Below are 14,109 nucleotides of genomic sequence, written 5' to 3'. Positions count from 1 at the left end.
TTTGGCTTCTGAGCAATTACTGTAATTATAAGATCAAATCCATGGTCAGTCAAGCCAAAATTTTAATTTTTAATTAGGCCTTTGAAGGACTCTGGCTCTTATATTGCTGCTTGCTACAAAACCAGTTTGTACCCTCACATTCTGTTACTGGTTTTCTGCCTGACTAGTATTAGTGGAGTAAATTTTCCTGTCTGAAGTGGTTATTTTAAAAACCAACACAGAAAATGTTATCTGAGATGAATTTCTTTCTCTTTCCTTTCCAGGTCGGAACAAGAACATGAAATTAAGTGGCCGACCACACCGACACATTGGAGTGTTGGGCACCTCCAAGCTCTACGTGATAAGAAATCAAATATTTGCTTTTACCCCTCAGGTAAACATGTAAAGCTGTCAGGAAAATCACTCCTTTCTTAAAGGTGAATCATTAGTGAAGCACTCTGCTTTTCCCTGCTGTCATTGTACCTTAGGTATAACAGAGCTGACATAGCAGATGTGCTTTACTTTGTAGGGTTTTTAAGAGCATGGGATGATCAGTGTGGTAGAACAGCTGATAAATCTCTTTTCTATCATACACAGTCTGGTTTCTTTGGCTTCTGGCTTAGGACAACGCAGTGAATCAATAGTACAAAGTTGTTATTGATCTCTGCCCGCACCAGCATTCATATTAATGAAATAATTTCTGCAGAAATAGATCACTTAATAGAGCTTTCTTCTAATTGGTTTGATGAAAAACTTAGTACCACATAAGTGTGCCAAATACTCTAACCCCTGGGAGATGATGGTGTGATCTTGTCATTATATTGTTGAAAGGGTCAGTAGTGCTGAGAAATGGATGTTCTGTCTTTTTCTTCCCTTTAGTGTGTTTTTTCAATGTTGCTGGAAGTTTGGATCCTCACAGAATCAATGGCTCCTGTTTATACATTTAATGAAATGCAACACACTTATTTCAATAGAATTATTCCAGTGGTTGGTACTAGATGGCAGGGAGTCACCTACTCCAAGCATGTACAACTGATGCAGGATAAAGAATGCATGCACCCTTCTAAACAGATGTTTGACTAATGAAGTTTTTAAACTCCAGCTGAAGGCATTCAGTGGACTCCATACAAGGCTTCTTTACTGCTTTATAATGTCCAAATAAATCAGATTTACTTTCTCATTCTTCCTTATGTCAGTTGGTCACAAGCAGCTTTATAAAATGTTGGTTGTTGTGTTACTTCCCTGTACCAATTTTCACTTTTGCAAATAAGGGAAAGATTCCTTAGAGATGTGATTTTTTTTCAAACACATCTTACTATGTAAGAAGTACCCAGTATTCCCACTAAAAGCTTGTCATGTATCAAATAAGGACGTACTTACTAAGATATTCCAAAATGGCATTTATCTTTACATTAACAACACAATGACAGTTCCTGCTTATTCCATGTTTTACTAAAACCTCCGTAATGTTTTCCATTGTACTTTGAAGCCAGACACTTCCCCTTACTTTTGTTTTGAGGTGGATGGAGTTAATGTTTAATGTTGCCTTCCTAAGGTTAGTAGTTAAAGCATCCTGTTGATCTTGACAAGTGTCCACAAATTTTGTGATTTTGTCATTTGTATTTCATTCCCTTTCTAGTGAAAACATTGATTAGGTGTGGCACAAAGGCTGACTCAATTCAGATACAGTAATTCTGAAAAAATTATTAATAACCACCTTTTGCGAACAATTTTAAAAGTTGTTCTGCTTCAGCTGATCTGTTGAGATTGGTGTTTGACCATCTTTATCATTTTGTAACTATCTTGACTGTCTTGAATTTGCTTTGTTTTCCTTTGCTTTCACACACTGGAATTGGCCTGACTTTTTAAATGGCTCTTGCTTTTTAAAGACAGGCAGTGTGTTTCCTTGTCTCTGGATTTCTGGGACTTCTTCCTAAATTACCAAAGCTAATTGCAAGTGGCTCAAGGATTGTTTTGGCTAGTCCCTGATTCCTTCTATGAAGAAATTTCTCTGGACTTTTTCAGCTTGAACTTCCATGTTCTTTATGCACTTACCCCTCCCCAAGTCGTATGGGCTTCCTTAACTTTTGTTGTAGCTACTTTGACATACTTTCCATTATTTGTCCAGCTTCTTTGTTTCCAACTCCTGACGTAGCCATAATAGTCTCTTACTGTGGTTCTTGACTTCCTGCTGCAGTGGGAGCAGCACTTTGCAATTTCACATTTCATGTACTTTTTTTGCTCAGTAACTGCCAGCTTTTCTGTATTCTGCTTGACTTTCACATGGTTCCCAAGAGACACAGAGTATCTGGCTCCCAGTCCCCAGCGTGCACTTGAGTCTGTTAACTGTTTTTGTTGCTACTGTTACCTTTTGTTCCACATTTAGAGTGCTTCCATCTTCCAGATCATAGGTCAGTGTAATTGGTCATTTGGAAGATTCTGCTTCATGGCTGTGATTGCCTAGGTTTTGTTTGCATGGCTTGCTTTGATGGTCAGTCTACAGGCATAAGAAAGTGGACTCTTGCACAAGCATGGATTTCTCTTTCACTGTCTGAGACCTTGTTAGGTTAATTCAGGTCGTTTGTGTTGTGGTCAGGAGTAGCTCATACCGCTTTTGTGAATGATTTAAGGGAAAAAACAGAAAAAATTAAGGGAAGCACTGACAACTACCCCTGTATTGTGTTTTTCTCTTCTCTAGTTTACTGACCAGCACCACTTCTATCTGGCTTTAGACAATCAGATGATTGTGGAGATGCTCAAGACAGAGCTGGCTTACCTCACTTCTTGCTGGAGGATGACAGGGAGACCAACCTTGATATTTCCCATCACCCACACAATGCTTGGTAAAATTAATTTTCGTTTCAAGTAGAGTAGATTACTGCAGGAGAATAAGATGGGCATTGGTTTGAGAGGAGACAGGTAGCAGGACTTCTAACATCAGAAGTATAGTTTAATTTTCTCGTGTGCATGCTGAATTTGGATGACATGGTAATACTTAATTTTGGTTTTACTCTCTCTTCATATGCTTCCATCACCCCATCATCTCCATGCTATTTCTGTCTAAAGAAATTATTTATAAATCCCTTTGGAACTTGTCTTGAGCGGGTTGGTGTTTGTCTGTGGAGCTTGTCTAGGGGTTGTGTTTTGTTTTCTTGTTTGTCTGGGACTTTGGAATAAGCTAGTATTGATAACAGTTGTGGGTTCTGCTTTAAATTTGCCCAATTTACATTGTAGACAGCACCCAATAATTCACTGTATTTGGATGTGAGAATGTGAGAATATGTGGGTGAGCTTCAGTTCTTCCATTATTCTTTTCTAGTTGATGATGGTACTGACATTCATCCAGCAGTTCTTGCCACAATAAGAAAATTAGAAGATGGTTATTTTGGAGGTGCAAGGTAATGTCAGAATTGCCAAATTATTATCTCTATGATTTTTTAAATTAAATCCTATAAAAGTCTGTTTTCAACTTGTGATAGTGCACAGACTGTACTAGAATTCTACAGAGAAGGAAGTTTCAGCTTTAATTATTATTTGGCAATCAAATAGTAGCTGGATCTCAGGGGCGGTGGAAAAGATCTGTCTCCCAAAAAGTGCACCATCTCTGACTGCCATTAATGGATAAAGAAAACAAACATAAAATCTTTGGAAAGATGAAATCTTGACTCTGGCTGGGCTTCTGTTATTAAAAAGTAAATTACTTTCACAGTTACTGGACATGATTTGAACATTGATTGCATGTGGTACTTGTAAGTTGGTGTGTTCCATTCATCCATTTGTAAAATATGATGCCACAGTACCTCTCTATTCTTTTTCTACTTGCCCTCTCAATCATTGTCTTCCTTTGACAATCAAATATTCTCATGGTTTAAAACCAGTCCACAACTCAGCCCTACGTGGCCACTCCCCTTAGTGGGATTGGGGAGAGTATTGGAAGAATTCAAGCGAGAAAACTCATGGGTTGTGATAGTTTAGTAAATAAAGCAAAAATCACACATGCAGGCAAAGCAAAATGGGAAAATCATTCACCACTTTCCATGGGCAGGAAGTTCAGCCATCTTCAGGAAGGCTGGACTCCCATCAAATGTAACTGTGGCTTGGGAAGAAAAACCCCTGTATCCCTGAACATCCTCCCCTTCATCCTTCTTTCCCCAGCTTTATAAGCTGAGCATGACACCCTATGGTATGTGGTCAGCAGGAGTCAGCTGTCTGGCTGTCTGTCAGCTCCTTGTGCACCCCCTGCCTGTGCGGGTGAGGTGAGGAGCAGAAAAGGCTGAAATGCTTTGTAAGCTCTGCTTAGCAGTAACTAATACATCCCTGTAACTAATACATCCCCAAAGCATAGCCCCATCATTAACTCTTACCCCTAAAACCAGCACAGATGGTTTAGCAGCTCCAAGTTCTGTGAAAAGACACTGCCATTCATGGGGCCTTCTCAGCCCCAGTCTCTTATGCATTATCATTGGAGTTCAGGTCTTTGTTCAGGGTCTCTCTTCATACAAACATACAACACTCTGTACAATTAGGCTTTGAGTTAGGCCTGTTACCATAACAAAGTTAAAATCAATTAATACCTAGAGCAGTAAGTACCCAGGTGGATCTGCAACTGTTGTTTTCCTTTTTTATTTTTCAGTGTCAGTTTCTGTGGCTTTATAGTTGCCAAAGGTGGATTGAACAGTAGGTTTCATAAATTTTGGAGGAGTTGTTGAAAGTAAGTGAGCATTAATCAGTATCAGAATGTCTCCTTTTGCAGGGTGAAGATAGGCAAGCTATCAGAATTTCTTACCACCTCTTTTCACACATATCTGAGCTTCCTGGATCCAGACTGTGACCTGAAACTGTTTGATGACCGTAATGACAACTGTCATAGTCCTGACAGTGAATATGGAGACTACCCAGCAGATTTCTGTGAAAAAGGTAGTAGTGTTTTTTCACTTGGTATTTTTTCTCTGCCAAGTTCTATCAGCAGAGTCTGGGTTTGCCTGCTGTGCAGAGTCTGTTCTGTGCACAGCTGATGGTCATTTGGTTTTCTCTTGCATCCACCCCAGAACAGGATCTGCGTGACTAGGTTTGGAGAAAGAATTCATGTGTGTTCTTCCTGTATTTGTAGTATGGTATTGACTGGCAGCTGCTACAGCAAAGCTGAGTCTGGAGGTGTGGAAGAGGTTAGAGGGAAGTGTACTATGAGGGGTCATGGACAAGAGCTTGTGTGGAAGAGATGATAGAATCTTAGAGTTGTACAAGTTGGAAGAGACTTTTGCAATCATCAAGTCCAGCTGTTTTCTATGATCTACCAACAAGATAAAACCCCTTTTGATTCCTTTCAAAGGCAAAACTAGCTTCTAAATCTGTTTTCAGTGTCAAAAAATAATTTTTTCTTTTGTTTCCAATTTGTTTGGATTAAAAATCTTTTCCTTACACTATTTTTGCATATTTGAGTGCCTTATAAATGAGTAAGAACGTAGTGTTGTATTTGAATAAGAAAGTGATGATGATAAATAGTGATTTTTCCCTTTAAGAAACCTCTATTTTTAATGTATGTTACACTAGATAGCCAGGATGAGCTGGATCAGTATATAAATGATGTCCTGCAGAGCACAGCACTGAAGTCATACCTGCCTCCAACTTCAAACACAACGAGTCAACCACCTGTGTTCAGTGCAAACCATTCCACAGAGGAGATACTGTCAATAATGGCCAAGACAAAGGGCTTGGAAGTTCCAGGTATTTCTCTGTTGTTTATTTAGTGAGAATAATTTTAAAACTTGGTTTGGCTGCTACAAGGGGTAAGTTTTGACATACTTGTACTACTAGTTCTTTCTGTATAGAGAAGAAACAAGAAATTCCTTAAGAAGTAAGAATGACTGAAGCTGTTGCTGTCATGTTCTCACAGTATCCTGTACCATGGTGTATACACAGAAAACCTGCAATGAAATTTAACATTTAATCAAAATTAGTGTTATGGAAGCTGCTACAGCTTCTTTGTTGGATAGAATTTTAGAATCCAAATCAGTTAATTAATTGTTTTGTCTTTGCTTGTATAAAGGCAGACAAAATGTACTTTTTAATTTTAATAAAGTTGCTGTGAAATGAAATGTTTCGATACAAGAAAAACATAAATATTCACTCGTACTTTCTAAATTTGTAAGAACAAATGAAGTAAAGAGGAAGCATAGTCTTTCTAACTATACTACATTTCTGATAGCCTGATTGGAGGATATACACCAAAATAAGACTTTGCCTGAATTTGTAAATAGATTCCAACATATGCAGTGTTTTATATGTAAATATACAGTATTCAATGCCCTGGTCAATGGAAGACTTCCCTTAACTTGAGCGTAAATTAATAACTTCCAAGCTTTTCTGTTAGTCTGTTTTGCTATCTTTCATGTTGCACATAATCTGATCCTCCATTGAATTCAGCATATGAAGTTAACAGAGCATTAACCTGCCTTTAGCATTGTAATTTTAATTATGAAATCTTACCAGTTAGGCCATCTTCTCCACTCATTTTCTGTTGAAGTGTTTAAAACACTTGGCAGAGTCAGGTTATTGGGCAGCAGGATTTTAGCATCATGGACCAAATAAGAGGGATCAGCTGAGCATGTAGCCCCCGAGCCTTTGGCATGTTGATCTCAGAAACTCTCAGAGCAAACCTGCAAGGAGATAAGGTTCAGAACATGAGCTTGCCTCAGAGTTCCATGCACAGCATCTCAGAAGCACTGCCTCTGTACTTTGACTCTTGGAGGTATTTCTGTTGTTTTTACCTAGTCAGGCTGCTTCATGTAGGTGTTTTTGATTTTCATGTTACTGAAAAATACTTTTCTTTCTTTCTGTTCTGGTGACTTTGCTTTCCAGCCGTGTCTATGTCTCTTCCCACTAAAGTTCTGAACACACACAGAAAGTCTCTGAATCTCGTTGATAATCCTCGTTTCTTTGAGACAAAGGTAAGGTGTGGGAATTTTTATGCTGTTTGTGATTTTAGGATGCAATGCTGTAGCCTTTCCTTGTGTTTTCCTTTCAAACCCTATGCCAGATGTCATTTTTCTTCACAGACTTCCAAGGCTCTCCCTTGTTTTGGAAATTATTTTTTTTGCTGGATGAAGGTTTTTTAGTCAAATAGGCACTATCAAGTGGAAAGTTTTTAATTACATGTATAAAACAGAACATAGTAGTTGCTTTACTTTTAAAAGCCAAAAGTTAAGTCATCGTCTTTAGTTTTAGCTGAACACAAGGGGAAGGACAGGATGTTTACAACCTTTAGAGATGTTTTCCAAGAAATGCTGCTTACAACAACATGTGAGCAAGAGGGAATGTGTGAATATCCTTAAGACACCAGCCAAATCCTACCTCAAGGCATGGAGATGAGGTTATGCTGTGCACTTATTTTGTCTTGGTATTTGTGACCAGCTGCTGAGAATGGCTAAAAGAGATTATATCCAGCCTCCTGAAGGATCCTGCTCTGCACAAGGCTCTGTTTGTGGGAATGGTGTTTTAGCATTGTGTAAATTGCTGAACAGCTTGTTAAACAAAACTTCATTTCATCCAAGAATTCACCATAGGATTACATCATCTGATTCGTTACCATTTTACTTTCATAAGCTTGCAAAATTTATTATGGCAATATCTGCATTCATGAAGTGCCACTTATATACAGGTTAGAGATGGAACTCCAAAAAGCTCGTAATTATTTCAGTTTTAAAACAGGACAGTATCTCTCTGCTTTTCTCTTTATAAGTAACATAGATAAAAGGAAAAGAATGCAAATGGTTTAATTTATTTGTTTTGTTAAAAAAAAGAAAATAATAGATACAAGGTTCCATTCTGGGAGTTGTGTTTCTTGGAATTAGTCTCCTTTTTGTCCCTGCAGTCCCCTGGCAAGAACTAAGTGATGTGTCTGTATTTCTAGTGCAGAACTTCGTTGCAAGTCTGTTGTGTTTTTTTTTTAATGGGAAGTTTGTAGTTACAGGAAGTTACAGATCTACTTTTTTCAAGGTCACGTCTTTTGATTTTTCATCCATCTTTGTTATCAGGACTGTGAAAATGTTTTGCACTTACCTAAAGATGCTCATGGTGATTTGGATTGCAGGAAGCTCGTTCATCAGCTGAAGGAATGTCCAACACTCCATGATCAAGCTGATATCTTGTATATTTTGCATATACTCAAGTAAGTTGCCTGAGTATGAACTTCAGCATCTTTAAGTTTAGTCACAGGTATCTGATTATTCTTGTGCAAAAGGTTTCCACTGTTCAGTTGTGTTTTGAGGGGACAGAGGAAATATTTTGTGCCCATTTTCAGTTAATTTGATTACATGAATTATTTGGATACAAAAGAAGACTTGAGCAAATTTTAGAGTTGATTGGCACACAGTTGCAAATACATACGATCTCCAGGGCTCACAAATTAGATGCACAGATCCTTTCCACAAATGATAACATGGCCTGCTGTATTTGTGGGATTTCATTTAAAGTTCACAAAGATTTGGTGTGATTTTCATGCACAAGAATTAAAATGGAGGGAAATTCTTCTTGTCATTTTCTAACTAAAGGCAAAATGCAATTTTAATGAATGTTCACTATTTTTCCTCTAATCCCTTTGCATATTTAAGTATACACAACTGGCTAAAATTTGGTACTTTTTAAAACATTCTTGAAAGTAGAATAGACCCATCTGCTGGGGATAGTAAACACCTGCTATTTAAATTGGTTTGATGGGAACAAAATGAAAATACAAACAACAGAATCGTCTTCTGAAGTGTGTTTATGTAGCTTTTTTTTCCTGTGCAGGAGAATACTGCCGAAACCTGTCAGGCAGTTAGCTTTTGGTGCAAAGACAAGTATGTGTTAATCACAGATGGTCTGGTCTTCCCTACTGCTACAAAGACTGCATTTTTGTTTATTTTAGTCTGTCTCCTGTGAGGACTTCTTCTTTGATCTTTTTGATTTCCCAAACAAAATGCTTAGCATCCGCTCTTAAAAAGTGAATGAAATCCTATAAAAATTATGTTTTGTTGCTTAACTGCATCTAACACCAGTAATGTCACCAAGGGAGACTGTTGGGCATGCAGATGGACCTCTGATGGACTCTACCAACAGGAGTCAAAAAATCATTCTGTGACACTTCAAAACATTACCAAATAGAGGCCATAATGCAGTGAATTTCACAACCAGGAGAGGAACAGAAATCTCTCTTGCTTTTTTCAGTAATAGCATAAGCAACACAGAAGTTTAGCTAATAGCTAAGAAAGAGGAAAGGCTAAAAAATTCCCCTGAAAAATGAGTGTAGTCTTCAGCAGTACTGAAGATACTGTTGAATTCTGGTCTGAAAAAGCAATACATGGAGTATTCCTCCAGCAAACTCTCAATATGAATACTCAATTTCAAATCTAGTGGGAAATCCTTCAGGTGGTTCCTTTTCAAGTCACTGGCTCACAGCTGAGTGAGTGCTCAAATTAGTGTGAAAGTTCCTGGTATCAAGAGGATTTTGTCCACGTATGATCAGTCTGTGGTGAAGGCACAGATGTCCCATTTGGTATTTAATTCTGTCATCAATGTGAGCAAGGCAGTCAAAATCCAGCTGTGTGGTAAAGTTTTGCTTCTTGCCTGATGAGAATTACCTCCTGTTTGTTTTGTGGCAGAGGTGCTGACTGGGACACAGAGCTGGATGGACAGTATGGTGTCACTGTTCACTGCCTCCTCAATGAGCTCTACAAAAAGGCAGGCCTCAATCAGGAATGGGGCTTAATCCGTTACATTTCTGGCATACTCAAAAAGAGAGTTGAAGTCCTGGCTGAGGTATGAAATACAAATAATCCCGGTTCTAGCTTCCTGCTTGGGAACAGAGATAAAACTGCCAATTTGCTGTTGGGGTTTGTGTTTGCCCTTCTTCTGATTTTACTTTACAACATATGTAGTCCAGCATTTTTAATTAAATATTGGTTGTTTTTCTGATCTAGAGTCTTACTACATCTTTATCTATCTGTACTGCAAACTGCTAATGTTGGCATGGACTGAGAATGTCACACTGTAAATAGTTGTGAAGGCTTAATTTCATCTCTGTTAATTGAAGAATCTTAATTATGTGCTTTGAAAGCTGCAGTTGTCACTGGTAATTCTCTACTGCTGTTGTGATGGTATGAACACTTTTGGAGCACTGCTATGTCAGAGTGCTAGTGATGACAGGAAAATGTTCTGCCCATTTCCATCCCTTTAGGTGAACAGTCTGCCTTGTGAATGGATGTTTGGAACCATTTAAATATCCATGACTATTAAGTGGTAACAAGAAAAATCCACTGTTAGGAGTACAGATATGATTTTGATCATGACAAAAAGGTTTCCTCTCAAGTATTCTAAAAGTACTTGTTTAATTTTCTAGTAATCCCCTGCAAATTTCTGAGGAGCTCTTTCCTGGCCATTTTCAAGTCCTCTGTCACATCTAGGATGCCTTATTTAGTGACAGTCCTGTCTGTGGGGAGCAGTTTGTGGTAATCACTGTGCATAGTACTTCATTAAGCACAGAACTTTTTTCCCTTCTCAAGACACAAGAGATGAGCAGTACAGACATGCTCACAAAAAGCCATATATGCTAACTTGAGAAGGTGTTGACAAACGATGGAGGAGGAGGAGAATAGAGATGATCTGTTTCCTTCCATGTTAAGGGAGTGAAAATAGACTTTGCAAAATCAGAGGAACACTACTCTGATTTTTTGATTCAGGATACTAAAACAGGTAAACTGAACACCCACTTTAAAAGGAGGTCAATATAAAGAGTAAACACTGAGGTCTGGGGAAAGTGTCTATTTCAGACTCAATCAGGAATGTCAAGGAGTATTCTGGGTGTTTGTTTTTGGAAATATTTTAGTACACAGGGGCTTTTTTTAACTAATGCTGCCAAACTTTTCATTGATTAAAAATATAGTTGTCTTAAATAAAGAGCAGAAGTTTATCATATGATAAAGGATGAAAGCCTTTATTGATCTGCCAGCCCTAATCTAATCATTATGCTGCTGATTTCACTGAGCAGGGAAAACAGGCCACATTCAGCCTGGGCAAACTCTCTTATCTCTGTTGACCTCAGGAGATCTTTGGAAACTATTTAATAGCATTCTGCAGGATTTGGATGTCTGGTAATTAATAGAAATGCACTTAAAAAATGCTGAAGAAATTGAATTGATTTAATTTGGTGAATTAAAAGCCATATCACTTCCACATGACTCAGAGAAAGATCTCTTGCTTTTTGTCCCCTTATGATAGGCATGCACAGACCTTCTGTCACACCACAAGCAACTTACAGTGGGCCTGCCACCAGAACCCCGTGAGAAAATCATTACCACGTAAGTTGGAGCTCTGCCTCAGGCACAGGCTGCCCTCCATCTTCCTGCTGGTACCATTCTGCTGCTATTACCTTCTTTCAAACCTTACTCCTTGCCCTCAAAAGGATTTACAACCACCCAGGTAGAATTGTAGGCACCTTTGTTCTGGGTGATTTGATCCTGGTGCTTGTTCAAGAATTTAACATCTGGTTGTACTGAGTGACTGCTCCCTGTGTTTGTCTTCTCGCAGCCCACTGCCACCTGAGGAGCTCACCAATCTCATTTACGAAGCCAGTGGCCAAGACATCAGTATTGCAGTCCTGACACAGGTATGCAGCCTGTGCAAAAAGGCATCTTGGACTGTGCCCAGTGCTGTGCCAGTGTTTGCTCTGAGACTGGGAAAGCCGTGAAGACCCACTCTGACAGGTGCCTTTATGGATTTGTCCTTTCAGGAGATAATTATGTACTTGGCGATGTATGTCCGCTCCCAGCCCAGTCTTTTTGTGGAGATGCTCAGGCTCCGCATTGGTCTGATAATCCAGGTCATGGCCACTGAGCTGGCACGAAGTCTGAAATGCTCAGGTAGGAAGCAGTTTAATTGTAAGGGTATTTATGGTATTTTTGCTTCACCCTTTGTGGTTGATCTTCTCATTTACGTGTGTTAAATCCTTTTATTGACCTCTTAGTTCATATGTGGAGTTACAAACCTTGAAAATTACTTTTTTTTTTTACTTAATGAAAGATTTCTCTCCCCCCCCAGCACCCAGTTATTAAAAAAAAATCAGAGGATATTCTTTATGGAATAACTCTGTCTCTGGAATTTAGATCCACGTGTCATCTGCTGTTGGGAGATGGATGTGATACCTTTCCAAGTGATTTTGTTCTATAAGGGAACAACTGTTTTCTCATCATAAGCTTCAGTGAAATTTTGCACAAGCTATGACATAATAAAGATTAATGCAAATAGTGTTATTTCCATGGAGTGTTTGTTATTTAGTCCTGAAATATATTTTCTTTTAAATGTGACTACATATTAATTTTTTTAAAGGAAGGGCTAGCCAAAGAGTTAAATGTGATTGGATTAATTTGCAGTTTCCTTAGCTGGCTTTATAACTTGTTGTCTTCCCAGTGACATTTGTCATTTTGTTTTGTTTAATTAGGTGAAGAAGCTTCAGAGAGCTTGATGAATCTAAGCCCCTTTGATATGAAAAGTCTTCTACATCATATTCTCAGTGGGAAAGAGTTTGGAGTGGAAAGAAGCTGTAAGTTGTTCACTTTTATATGTTAAATTAGATTGTCTTATAAGTGTGGATCTATTCTTTCTGCATGTAAAATAAAGGTATATAGATAATGTATTAATCATGGGTGACCAGTGCATATATATGTCTGCTGTAAAATAAACAAAACACAGAAAGCTATCCTGCACTGAAATGTGATTGTATCAAGTTTGCAGTAATATGAAGGCAAACTTCTAAAATGAAGAAATTTTATGGAATCAAAACACAAGCCATTAAAAGGTCATATCTAACCTGCCTTCAAGAAGCATGTCTTTGATGCCCACATATTCCTGACTGGCACATCAACTGTCTCCTGAGCTCTCTGTAGACCCTCAGGGACCTGTTGCAATTCTGACTAAATTTACAATTGCTCACTGTCTTGGAAAATCAGTTTCTGGTATCCAAGAATGGATTTAGGCCCCTTACTTGACACAATCAGGTTTAAACTCATGTTGTGATTCTGTGAAAGGATGCTGTCACCAACAGCATTGCTCATTTCTGAATTTATTTGTGTTTAACTTCTTAGATACAGTTTCATCTATTTTTCTACCCCTAGAATGTTAAAAATGTCCATTTGCTTCTTTAGTGCGACCTGTAGATTCTTCTTCATCCAGCCCTGCAATTTCTATTCATGAGATGGGGCATTCTGGAGCAACCAAAACAGAAAGAAGTGGTATTACTAAATTGAAGAGTGAGATGAAACAGGTGAGGGTTTTCTATCAATACTCGTCAGAAAGTTCAGTTGCTCTGGAACTGTGTTATGTTAGGTTTTATTCTTGCTAAGTATCAGAAATTTCCAAGGTTGCTTTGATGTTAAAACTGATCACTAAATAGAAGGCATTTAAGGAATATTTCCTCCAAAAATATTCTTCCTCTTTTGTTCTTGTTTCACATGCTGAATGTCGAAGAACTTTAACCAAGTGTAATCCATTTGTGGCATCCACTGTAAAAAACAGCTCTTCCATCACATTTAGCTAAAGAAAAGTCAGATGTACAAAGAGAAGCTTTTATACAGTGTTCATTCTTGTACTTGACCCAAGTTGCAAAACTGGACCATATGCCTTTTGGAAAAGATTCCATGCCGTGTGGAAAAGGAATCTTGTTTTGTTTTCTTCTGGTTCTGTTTCTTCAGGAATGGAGGATAATTAGTGCTAGAATTTATACAAGTTCAATACTTTAAATTACAGTTCAAGTGAGTATATGGAGAGATAACAGAAAACACAACCAAAATACTCTGAATGAATGTGACTGATGATTTTGTCATGAGTGGTTTGATTTCTCTATTTTGTGTCTCTATTAGTAATTTTCTTGTGCTTGAAATAAATAGAAAGGTAGTGGTCAAATAAAATACATTTATAAGAATGGTTCTATTTTTCCTCATGGGTTATTTAAACTAGAGAGAGAAGACTCCAAGAGACCTTATTGCAACCTTGCAGTATATCAAGGAGACTTAAAGGAAAGATAAAGAGGTGCTTTTTGCCAAGGCCTGTAGTGACAGGATAAGGAGCAACAGTTTTAAACTGAAAGGGTGGGTTTAGATT

The 14,109-nt window shown here is 38.1% G+C and overlaps 1 protein-coding gene across 1 annotated transcript in view; it reads left to right on the top strand.

Moving 5' to 3' along the window:
- PHKA2 (phosphorylase kinase regulatory subunit alpha 2) overlaps positions 1–14,109 on the top strand; it is a 42,179-nt gene that overhangs the window by 20,460 nt on the left and 7,610 nt on the right. The window contains exons 15-27 of the mRNA XM_033052436.1: positions 264–373; positions 2,678–2,822; positions 3,299–3,377; positions 4,733–4,896; positions 5,530–5,703; positions 6,838–6,926; positions 8,013–8,146; positions 9,618–9,774; positions 11,233–11,312; positions 11,542–11,620; positions 11,744–11,873; positions 12,452–12,553; positions 13,155–13,273. Of these exons, the coding sequence (XP_032908327.1) occupies positions 264–373; positions 2,678–2,822; positions 3,299–3,377; positions 4,733–4,896; positions 5,530–5,703; positions 6,838–6,926; positions 8,013–8,146; positions 9,618–9,774; positions 11,233–11,312; positions 11,542–11,620; positions 11,744–11,873; positions 12,452–12,553; positions 13,155–13,273 (1,562 nt within the window). The remainder of the gene's footprint in view (positions 1–263; positions 374–2,677; positions 2,823–3,298; positions 3,378–4,732; positions 4,897–5,529; positions 5,704–6,837; positions 6,927–8,012; positions 8,147–9,617; positions 9,775–11,232; positions 11,313–11,541; positions 11,621–11,743; positions 11,874–12,451; positions 12,554–13,154; positions 13,274–14,109) is intronic.

This window comes from Catharus ustulatus, chromosome 2, assembly GCF_009819885.2.
Source record: "Catharus ustulatus isolate bCatUst1 chromosome 2, bCatUst1.pri.v2, whole genome shotgun sequence".
Classification (NCBI taxonomy): domain Eukaryota; kingdom Metazoa; phylum Chordata; class Aves; order Passeriformes; family Turdidae; genus Catharus; species Catharus ustulatus.
This window is presented reverse-complemented; position numbering and strand designations above follow the sequence as displayed.